General features: G+C 34.9%; 1 protein-coding gene across 3 annotated transcripts; it reads right to left on the bottom strand.

Moving 5' to 3' along the window:
- Positions 1-382: 382 nt before the first annotated feature.
- Positions 383-8316, bottom strand: LOC132189625 (probable E3 ubiquitin-protein ligase XBOS32). 3 transcript variants are annotated; one of them, XM_059604373.1, is made up of 11 exons: positions 8139-8316; positions 7049-8066; positions 6827-6886; positions 6545-6616; positions 6270-6445; positions 6020-6180; positions 5096-5154; positions 4968-5014; positions 2812-2952; positions 1937-2028; positions 383-1158 (listed from the first exon to the last, which is right to left on the bottom strand). In XM_059604373.1, the coding sequence occupies exons 2-11, from the start codon at positions 7241-7243 to the stop codon at positions 644-646; spliced, it is 1518 nt and encodes a 505-aa protein (XP_059460356.1). In that variant the 5' UTR covers positions 7244-8066; positions 8139-8316; the 3' UTR covers positions 383-643. The 3 variants fall into 3 exon arrangements, with proteins under 3 accessions (XP_059460356.1, XP_059460358.1, XP_059460355.1); XM_059604375.1 differs by having other exon boundaries at positions 8145-8316; XM_059604372.1 differs by having other exon boundaries at positions 7049-8316.
- Between the last annotated feature and the right edge of the window lie 3447 nt (positions 8317-11763).

The raw sequence follows: 11763 nt of genomic DNA, 5'->3' as shown, positions 1-11763 counted from the left end.
AATAAATAAATAAATTTGGTGAGAAATTTAATGGTGTACCCTTGGTTTTTAGATACTGCAGCCCTCAATAGAATCATTGCATAGCTCAGGGAGAAGGGTTTGTGCATCGCTATTCTTTCAACCTGCTCTCCACATTGGCAGTGAAAACATGTGTTGACAATTAAGAGCTTATTGGGAGTTTTGTGCATGCTCCTAATGTTTTTTTCAAAACCATGTTCAAAAGTACAGTAAATTCTCAAGAAAAGTGAAAAGAAAAAAAAAAAAAAAAAAGAAACCAAGGAGAATCACTTGAGGCTTTGGTAATTGGTACCATAGAAAAGAGGGCCGAGTATTTCAGTGAATCTCCACAATCAGAGACTAATTTGGCAATTACAAGACAAAATTCCTCCACAAAACAGTTTCTGAGATTCCCAAGTTCATTTTTGTATTCCATCATCCTGCCAACAAAACAGGGAAATGATATGTACATGGGTTTGACACATTATGAGAGTTTCAACATTCCTTCCATGGCTGGTAACTGGCGTTTATTAATATTTACAAACCCAATAATCATTATCAAAAGGGAACTTCATTCTTAAGCATGGACAAGCAGAAAGGGGGAGACAAAAATGTGGAATAACATAAAATTCTATAACTTTCAGCATCAGCCACCAGAAGTCTCATATTGATTTAGAGCAGAGTGCCAAAACCTTCTGCCTGCAGAGGCCGATCGCCGAAAGCCTGATTTTGAGCACCTAGTCATGTGACTCCGCAAGTTTCGGTTTACGGTACAGGGAACTAAAGAACAACAAATGTCTGGAGCTTCCTTGCAAATGTTATAGTTGATTTTCATCGACGGGAACCTACGGAAGCTCAGGGAGCGGAAAGAGGATCCTAGAGGGGAAATTCGGGAGCAACGAAGCTTGGGCTTGCAAAACGGGGTTTCTAGTGAAGAGGCCGCTAGTTCTTCCCCTGAACACGTGCAAAATGATAGAGACAAACTTGTTCTGGCGATCTCCTTGACAACTGGTCTCGTTGCAGGAAGCTTGACAAATGAAACTATGCCATGCCGGCAGAGAGGACATGCTATTGAGCCCGGGGGACCTTTCGCAACAGTTGAGGTGCAATTTGTAGAACAAAGGTACAAGGCACACCGTGTGCAGAACTCATGATCACAACCTGTACCATGAGACATGTTATTCTGTCAGTGCTTAATGGATTTATAGCATAGATCAGTAGAATACAAAGTGGAGATGTTAAGGACTCAGAGATTGGCACGACAATGAAGGAGAATTTAAACTGATTTAGTATTCAGAAATCTGCTCAGGACTAGAGGATTCCTGTTATATGTGGATAAATCAACAAAGCATTGAATATATGTACCTTAAAGAGCATGCTATGCATGGTTAACGTGCATTTGATGACTTTAAATTTCAGACTTCTCCTGTAACTAATAAAAATCACATGCTACTCTGTAGCTGCTTTAACTGAGTTTGTTTTCATTGTTGCATGCTGGAGGTCCCATATTTCACATACTGAGCTCTCACATGCTCTCTGTGTGGGTGATAGATGTGATTTTGGTCGACAATATCTACTATTTCTGTTAAGATTTCCAATATAATTTCAATAACTAGTTCTACCACCAGCACAGCCAGGGAGCCTCATCCACTTATGTGGTCGCAAGAACATATATTCATCTGGTATGTTGGAAAAGAGGTTGGTCAAAGATTATGCATCTCTTTTCCACTGTAAAATTCTGGCAGCCAGATGAACCATAATAGCAAGATTCAGGTAAAACCATTTATCAATAGTCAACAAACAAGGTTTAGTAACACATTCTTTTCCCATAATTCTATATATCTAGCAGCTTGGATATGTTAAGTACATAAACAAGGAAACAGAGAGAAAGAAAAAAAATATATCTAGGGAAATTTTGCTAGATTTAAAGGTTATCTACCTTCTGCAGCGACTGTGCACTTTCTTTCCAAACAGACGACACATGGATCTTGACATGTGGGTAAAGATTCACTAGTCCTCCATCCACATTCTCTGTAAATGGTGCCAAAAAGGAAAAAATGAGAATAAGGTTCAACTTATTGACGTGTTGCTATCCTTTCCCACATCACAACTGGATGGCATAAGTGCATTCTCCACAATCAAAAGAAAAAGAAGAAACAGAATAAAAACATAAGAAAGCATATGAAATTTGACTGGGTTTCTTAACTGCTACAATGAGCAGGCTGAGTCATTAATAACTCAACTATGGAACTATCATAGTATTTCAATTAAATGGTAGATTTTGCTTTAACCCCATGCATGTCTTTGATTCGCACAACAGGTAAATTGGCCTTAAAACCATATCTCTTTAAATTCAGCGGCTAGAAGAAGCTAACGAAAGCCATGTCTGAATGGCCAAAAAAGCCTAGTTTGATCTTTTTTGTTAAAAGAGGTCATACCGGCTCCAACATCAAAATGACAATAAAAATGGAAAGGACTTGAACCAACAAAGGCAGTAAAAATTAGTTAAGAGTTAATGGTGGGAAACAATTTCAACTCAAAACATTTAATTAAGGTGAAATGAAAAAAAAAAAAGAAAAAAAAGGAAAGCAATTATTATTCTTGGAGCCTAGGGAGTAAGAAAAGTCAAGCTGAATTCGTGCGAGCCTAGGGGGCTGTGGGAGTTTTTATTCATGATCAGTTATTCTAATACATTCTTTTGAACTGGTGCGGGCCGACTTGCAATTTTGAAACGTCAGAGTTCATGGCCTAGTACCATCGTTCAATAAGGTAACCCAAAATAGCAAATAGAAGAACAGTACAAGCTTTACTCACCTAGCAATTCTGAAAATGCTCATGAGGGGAAGAGATAGATGAGGTGAAGGAAGAACTTGTACCCGCCCTTCTGGCTCTGTGCTAAGGAATTCCTCAAGCCAAGTTCTATGCCATGAACGTGCAACCATCAAGGGAGTCCATCTTCGAACAGAAAACAAACAGGCATAACTAGACAATTCTAATCATGAAGAGAAAATAACATAAATACTGCTTAAACCAAAGAAACACATAGGCTGTCCTGAACTGGGTCTTCATGATGCAGCATAGGACATAGAGCACCTGGGCATCCATCGTTATGTTGCAATTGTTTCTTTCATTATAAATGGCGGCATAGATCCATCATTTAGATTGGATTCATTGAAAATTGATGCATTTGATATGTCACCAACACACTGAATGATCCAAGCACAGTTTTAACACAAAAATTCTAGACTCACAATTGAATTTGTAAACTGACTACTATAAGACCACCACAAACCTTATCGTTGTCATCAGTAGGACTTGCATGAATGCAAATATTACCACAGAAAAGGGGTTAAGAGGTGCAATTTTTAATCCACAAGCATATTCCAAAGAACAATCACAACAACTAGGGCTGTAACTGAGCCGAGCCAAGCTTGACTTGTTCAAACTCGGTTCATTGAATATTTATATGGGCTTGAGCTAGGTTCGAGCTTAAACCACCCATGTTCGAACTCGGATCATTTTTTTTCTTCTTGTTCGAACTTGGTTCACACTCAGCAAGAATTTATAAAACCCGAGCCGAGGCCGACCAAATTTTTTGATTAGTTCTGATTCTTAACCAAGAGATTAAAGAATCTGAATGTTTAGAAGAAAGAGAAAAAAAAAATTAACTTATTAACTCACAAGAGAAGACACTCGGCGTGAAAAGGCACGACTCAAGTTCTTCTAATAAAAAACAGACCTGAGCTTCTCTTTTTATAGAAGCTCAGTTGTGGGATTAATTATCCCTTTTTGATGTGGGAAATGTATGAAGGGAGGAGCACCTTCCTTCCCAATTTAAAGAATTTTAAATTGTGGGATTCTCTTAGCCTTTTCAATGTGGGACTTTAGACTTGTATAAAGGGAGGAGCACCCTTCCATCGTCTTCTTGTGGGACCTTTTGTCCTTTCCTGTGTGGGTTGTCATTAGCACACTATTACAAATTGATCCCACTTATAATTCCCTACAAGTCAAAGTATCTAGTAGAACTTCAGTCCATCTCTATAGCCAATATAGCATAATTCAAGTAATCACGTCATAGCTATTTTTGTATAAACATATCTGTATTTATTTGATCAAATGGCAATGGTAGGGTACATAATTGGGGATCTCTCCCTATTCCTTAAACCCCTGACATCTCCTACATGGATGCAGGGTCTGATCCTAGGCCTCCAGTAAGACACTAAGAGATGTTACAAACCAAACCAATTGGCACCTTCTACATTGATCCGCCACATCTGAATGCTTATTAGCAAGTGATTTTTCTTTCCACTATTTGTAGTGGTAATGCCAAAATCAACATTAACATTATTAATAGTAAAGTTTCCTGAGCACATAAGCTTACTGTCAAAGCTGTGGAGTATCCGTCTAAACAAACCTGATTTCCAAAAGGACAAAAATTCCCGCTAAACGTACATAAATCTCCATGATATATCCCACCAATACATACACATAAGCATAAACATGGACACATATCCAAGGTAATCTAAAGCAGAAATAAAAAAAGAAAACAATTAGAGCCTCTTTTGGTCATACCATGAGGTTTATAACCCCCATTAATATTTTAGGTAGCACATAATGCAAAAATTCATTATCTTGAATAGGTCTACTATAAAAAGGTGGAATAATCTAATCACCAGCATAATGAAAGGGTAAAAATATTTTAGAAGTTTATGAGATGTCTTTCTACATGTTTTCTATTTTTTAATAGCTAATTACTAGAAAATTGTCTGATGGATTTGCGTCTCACATGGTTTACAAACTACTAATGAGGCCTTACAGGACATGCCAAACATGCCTTTATTTTAAGAATTTCAAATGAATAGGGGATTTTAAAGCCTAATTAAATAACAGATGAATAAAGCTTACAGCCATAAGAAACAGAACAATTCCCATTTGAAACTAGAATAAAATCATAAGATGTAAATGCATACCCATTTGCATTTTCAGAAGTCAAACTCGCACCCTTGGCAATTAAAATCTGAACCAAAAACAATGAAAGTAGAAAATTTCAGCATAAATACTGATGACATATTCATACTCGGAGTTATTAAGAACGTACTTGACAACATTGTGCATTTCCACCGCATGCAGCATAATGAAGAGCTGTGCTTCCAGCACCTACAAGTGACAAAAAATCAAACACTTTTGAGAACATCTTCACTTTTAAGTTTAGGAGGTAGCCTTTCCCCCCTCTTTTTCAGTTTAATTCTTGTACAGTCTGTTCTGTAAGGTTAATATATTGATTTTAGACACTAGAGATTTACGATATCACGCTATAACAATTATGCTATTGCTCTCTGCAATATAGCAGGAAGACAACAACAAAAGTTCATCCAAAAACTTAAAATCGAGCTTGAATTCCTTTCACCATTCAATCTAATTCACAGAACCATTATATGACACATGTATATATTATCTTCAGTACAATGCTATTAAAAAATAAAAATGGAAAAACAAAATTTGAATGAAATGCACCAAAATTTTCCATAAAAATAATGGTTTCAATTAAAATAGACCAAAAACATTATTTCAAAATTTGATTCCAATTATCAACAGGGTTCTAATTCAAATATAAATAGAGTAGTTTTTCGGTTTAAAAGCCTCTATAGAAGAACAGGGCAGGAGTAAACAGGATAACTGTAAGCAGCAGGAACTGAAAGTACTAACTATAACTCATCTCATTTAGAAGAATTGTGTCAATCGGGTAAGCCTTAGACCATGAAAAATGAAATCCTGCTTAATTTTAATTGTTATTTGAACAAGTAGAAGTTATGTCTTAGTCCGAGTGGATAAAAGAAAAGGAGACCACCATGGGGGTTGGATGGAGGAACCTATGGCCAACAGCAAACAGAAACACACAACGGAAGTTGCAAACTACAAAGATATTATACTCTTACCATCCAATTAGAAACAAGTCCACATTTGCTGAAGCAAATAGTCAGCAATGATTATCGACCAAAAAGGCATAAGCTAAAGGAGTTACCTATTAGATCAATAGTGGTTCCATCTTCCTCAGTGACCTCAGAAAAAGAAGCCCCTAAGTCCAAGAGCAATTGCACGCTGTCAACATGCCCATTCAGTGCCGCCATGTGGAGAGCAGTGATGCCTCCATCAGCAGGCTTATTAATTACCTGACAGAGAGCACTGGTGGAAGTGATGGAACAAGGAAGTAAATAAAGAATCATACTTGTAAGAGAACTTAAAAGTGCTAGAGAACTTTGAGATTAAGGTACCCCTCATCAAATTCTAAGGTCGATTCTTCACCGCCTGATCTTTTCTGTAATATATTCCAGATATTGGGGATGCTAGGTATGTAATCTCCAAGGACGAGACGAATGCACCGAGAATGACCATTCAAAGCAGCTAAGTGGAGAGCAGTACCCCCATTCAGATAATCCGCTCTGTGAATCTAAATTCCCCACAAATTTGTCATACTTTTATCCCATAAATGTTCTAATCCACTCAAGGTAATGAAATTTGGGAAAATGGCTAGGAGTAAAAATCTCACATTGGCTCCAAAAACAACCAGAATCTGAACGACTTCCCAATGACCAGACTGACAGGCTTGCATCAAAGCAGTCTGTTCACAAATATATAGAATACAAATCAATTAGTTCCCAAAGGAATAAAAAATAAATTTTGATATCAAAATAATGCAAGTGCTCGAATAAAAATTTGGAAAAAAAAAGTCTCCTTTTCCATCCGAGTGTCAAAATGGACAAAGAAACTTAAATGACTGTCTATATTCAAAGATGAAAACAAATCAATCAAATTAGAGGATCAATATTACCTGACCACGATAGTTCCTGAGATTAATATCAACTCCAGACTCAACCAAGAGAGAGACTATCTAAACAGAAGGAAAAATACAATCACATTAATATTAGGATTAAAACTGTTACATTAAAAAGGAAAAAGAAAAGGCTCAACTTGATTCAAAAAAAAAAAAGAAAGGCTCAACTTCAACCTCTCTTTAAGAATAGTTTCTGTCCTAAATTAAGTAACAGAATACCTCATGGTGGCCCTGAGCTGCAGAGTAATGGAGAGGGGAATTACGAACACCAAAAGTCGAATATCTTGCAAGACGAGGATTATATTCCAATAATGCCTTGGCTTCTTGAAGGTCCCCATCTCTTGCTGCTGAAACTAAGCGCTCCCCGGATGCCGAACATCCGAATGAATTCCCCACAATGCTAAGAAACCTCATGGCGCTCGAAGATTATTGAATAAAACAAACCAGATTTCTTCCTAGCTCACCTCCCTTAATCATTAAAAATGGACTATACAAAGTACATTGATCATAATCTATCCGAGAACTTACATAAAGAATTTGAAGGAAAAGTGAAAAGCAATACTTCAATCTCCAAGCAAAATTACTTAGACCTACCAAACTAATAACAACCCAAAACAAAGTCTCTCAAATACATGCAGAAGAATTGGTTGTAAATCTTTGTTCCTAGAGAGAGAGAAAGAGAGAGCTACTGTTCTTATTTTGTTATGCATACACACTCTATTTCGGACAAATGAAGAACAACCCACTCTGAAACTACCCATTGGAAAAAATTGGCCATGATGTGATTGTTTATAGATTACTTACAAGTCCTCGTGAACGTCGAGAAACCCAACAAACATACATGTTGCAACAAACCACATTAAATTCCTTTTCAACAAAATCCCATTTTCTTAACCAATCTCAAAGATATTCTATATTTTTTCATCCCAAATGTCAACCACCAATAGCGATATCTCCCAAAGAATCCTAATCTCTGATACCCACCTCTGCATAATCCCAAAAGAGTCAAAATCTATTATCCCCACTTCCAAATTTTCCCTCAAAAGTAAAATTCCTTTTTCAAATACCCATGGGAATCAAAATATCCAACACCCACCTCCAAAATTCTGGTTACTTTTCAAAAAAGTAAGAATTTCCCAATACCCATATCCACATATACCTCAAGGAATCAAAATCTACAATGTTGAAGAGATTAATCAAACTTCTGGATTCGATATATCGTCTGACTGAAATTTACCTAAAATGGGAAAGAAAGAAATAAATAAATATCAGAAATGGGAGATATTTTATTGAGTACAGAACTTCTTACAGCAACCTCCTCAACCAACAAAGTCCGGTAACAAAAGCTTGTCTCTTCCGCTTGGAGAATATTAGCCAATCATGTGTGTTCCTGTTCCTTTCTCGTGTTGTTCCTTTCTCTCTCTCCCGCGCTATGCGGTGGGAAAATTCCCTAGTACACACCGCAAGCTAAGCTGACTCGTTCATCCTCACGGCTCATCCGCCAACACTTGATTCTTTTACTTCTTTTCACCAGCTTAGATTGACTTCAAACTTGGTTCTAACTGAAAGTAACGTCTTTTTTGACTTGTTTTAATTTTAAGTGTCTGATTATTACAATTATAGAAATTTCCTTCAAATCCGTTCGGAGGAAATATTTTTCGATCTCATGTAAAATAATGTCAAGTATTTATAAATATTTAGAAGGTACATTAAATTTTTAATCTCATTAATAGTAGTTTATTAATTTAGACTAAATTTAATGTGTCTTTTAAATATTTATAGACGCTTAACACTATTTTACATGGATTAGAAAATATTTTCTCCGTACTGACTTGGAGGAAATTTCTGTCCTTAGTACAATATAATGATTTTTTTAAAAAAAAATTTATGTTTTGATAAATAGTTATATTTTAAATCGTTTCTTAATATTTTTATTTTAAAAACATAAAACAAAAGACAAAAATAAACAAATAAATATTTTAACAAACATAATCGTAACTACCATTAAAAACTATTTTTGCAATTAACATGTGAATCATATACTAGCAATTTTTCTTTTTCTTTTTTAGAAAAAAAGGTAGAAGTTGGTTGAAAATAGTTACACGAACCACCTCCGTTTCATCTTCCTCTACCAAACCCTTAACCACATCTATAAAAAGAATTATGATGGGGTCTTTTAATTTTTAAATCTAACAAAGATAATAAAGTGGGGATTAGGGATTTTTAAATTATATAATTTAGGCCATTTTTAAGCATCGATACAATTGAAAAATATCACATATTAAAAAAATTGCATTTTATCGAGCTAACTGGAAAGAATTATCCTCCTAAAATGACTTCTTCTTCACTTTTGTAGAGACAGTTCTTTTTCATAAGATTAAAAGACGATGTTTTGCCCAACACTTTTTTATAACATAAAGAGTAAGAACTTAAGGAAAATATATTATAGTCTCAACTATAACATGCTATCTTTTTAATATGTGGTAATTTTCAAGCGTTTCGATGCATATAAATAGGCTGAATTGAATGATTTGAGGATCTACACTTATTTTGAAATTGTAGGGGATCCAAATCCCTCCGAAATGAACTAAGACGGTAATTCCAGTGATTTTATTAATAGGTATTTTGTCAAAGAGAACTAAAATTATTTGTTGTGAGTGATTATATTATTTTTTTGTATTTCAAGTTCATGTGTATGTTTTCTATTGGATTGTACAAAATATCAAATTTATACTACGACCTAATTGAAATTATTCTCTCTAAACAAAATAATATTAGGGATACATCCAGGAATTTCTTCCGACCAAACCTGACCCATGATATTTTAAATCTAATTATAGCCTAATGGAATGACAAATTTTAAGCTTTAATTTGACATTATAGTGTATATTAGACAACAACAAAAAAGCCAGGCAACCTCTAATAATCCTTCCCACTTTTATCATGTTCCTAATAATTGTTTCACGCCAGCATGAACAAGAAGAATAAATAAGAAGGGTTGTCCTCAATAAAGTAGCAAAAACTCGAATTATATGTCAACCCATGTTAAACTATGATGATGACCTAAATTATGTTTTGTATATGTTTGTGGTGGGGACTAAGAATCTTTGCCACTTGTATATTTATTTTATGGAAAAAGTAAACAAACTTTCCTCAAACTCTCATGCAATTTGTAATGTTTTTCTTAAACTTTCAATTGAAACAATATTTTCTTAAACTATTAGAAAATTGTAATGTACTCTTTTTGTCGACGGAAAAGAAAAAGTACTTTTAATTTTTTTTTTCCAAAAACAAAAAAAACAAAAAAAGCAACTTACGGTGGCGGTGGGTTTGGTGCAAGAGACACGGTCATCGTGGGTCTTGTGACCTACCAAAGATCCATGGCAGGTAACCATTTTTAAAATTTTAAAATTTTAATTTTTTAATGACGGGGAACATCAATAAGGCAAGGCCCTTCCGGACTCATATCTGCAAAGTAAACCTACGACTTTTGCACTGTACCCACGAAAGTTTCCCTACACGGATCAAGGTAAATTGCTGATTTTGTACACTAGGGAGAGTTTGCACCTAGCAGGTCTCCAACTTGAGATCTATAGGGTAATACTCTCTAAGACCACAAACCTAAACCACTAGGCCCAACTACTTAGGGTTAATTTCTTATTTTTCATTGAAGATATTTTTGTTATTTTTAGAATGAAGAGAATATATTGCAATTTTTGATAATTTGAATGGAACATTGCTTAAATTATTAATATGAGAGGGACATTGCACAATGCATGTTGCCTTCACCGACACCTTTCAGACAAATTATATATATTAGAAGTTGTCATCCTCCTATGGTTGCGAGAAGGCAACAGACAATTAAGAAACTGCATTTTGAAAATGACTGTTTAAGAAAATAGAAATTAAGAGAAGAAAATGAGTTGGATTAATAAGAAAAATTTGTTCGCTATAAATATCCTCTAAACTGGAAATTAATTATTAATTAATGAACATTCACAATGCAATTTGTGATGGTGTCACACATAAATTATATAGTACCAGTAGTTGTCATCCTCCCACTCTTACGCATTTTTGAAGGCAACAGATAATTAAGAACTATATTTTGCAAGTGATTAGTGGGAAAAGAAAATAAGAAAAGAAGAAGAAAAAAAGAAGAAGGAAAGCGATGGATAATTACTTCTATGAATAAATTAGCAAAATTTGTTCACAGTAAAAGGTTTCTTGTACGTGGTTTTTGGTGAGGCCAACTTGCAAATTGCTTAACACATCAATCATCCTCACAAGAAAAGGTCAACTTCACATGATAATGAGGCCAAGCAACTAGCCGCTTCTTTTACTTGGCCAATAAGGCTTCTCCGTAAGCATGACAATTCGTATTTGTGTATTGATATGTTAATCTTAATTCGATTTATTTAAGTAAACGAGTCAGAACTTTAAACTCTAATTCGCTAATTTTATGTCAGGTTCGTAAGTTGTGTAAAAAATTGTTTGCTCTTATATCGCGTGTCGAGTTTGAGTTGTGTCGATGCATAGGTGTAAGACTATATAAGTCAATTTTAACTCGACCCATTTAATTAAATAGGTAAAACTTGTCGATCATAATTCACTAATTTCCAATTAAATGAGTGTCGAATTGGTAGAGTGCGTAAAAAATTATCATCTTTTCATTGAAAGAATAATGGAGGCAAGGAGGAGGGGGACAAAGAAACAAAGATAAAGAAAAACAGATAGGCTTGATCTAGATCTTGCGTGACTTGTGCCTTTCGGTCAATATTGAGTAGATTTTATTTCAATTCTTTAACTCTTCAAATTAAAAGAAAGAAAAAAAAAAATCTGTTTTTATGAATAAGTCAACAGTTATCACCTAACCTCAACAGTTATGATATTTATTCATTTTTTTTATAAAAAAGAATGGTAAATGTTGATATGGT

The sequence above is a fragment of the Corylus avellana genome, chromosome ca8 (genome assembly GCF_901000735.1).
Source record: "Corylus avellana chromosome ca8, CavTom2PMs-1.0".
Taxonomy (NCBI): domain Eukaryota; kingdom Viridiplantae; phylum Streptophyta; class Magnoliopsida; order Fagales; family Betulaceae; genus Corylus; species Corylus avellana.
The sequence above is the reverse complement of the archived record's forward strand: the minus strand, read 5'-3'. Positions and strand labels throughout refer to the sequence as shown.

What these genes read in the sequence shown, in the direction of transcription:
- LOC132189625 (XM_059604372.1), bottom strand. Translation starts at nt 7,243, where the DNA reads ATGAGGTTTCTTAGCATTGTGGGGAATTCATTCGGATGTTCGGCATCC. An exon ending in ACTTCTGAAAATGCAAATGG is followed by an intron (nt 2,953 to 4,967) that starts GTATGCATTTAC and finishes TTCTGTTCGAAG; the next exon opens with ATGGACTCCCTTGATGGTTG. An exon ending in AGCATTTTCAGAATTGCTAG is followed by an intron (nt 2,029 to 2,811) that starts GTGAGTAAAGCT and finishes CACCATTTACAG; the next exon opens with AGAATGTGGATGGAGGACTA.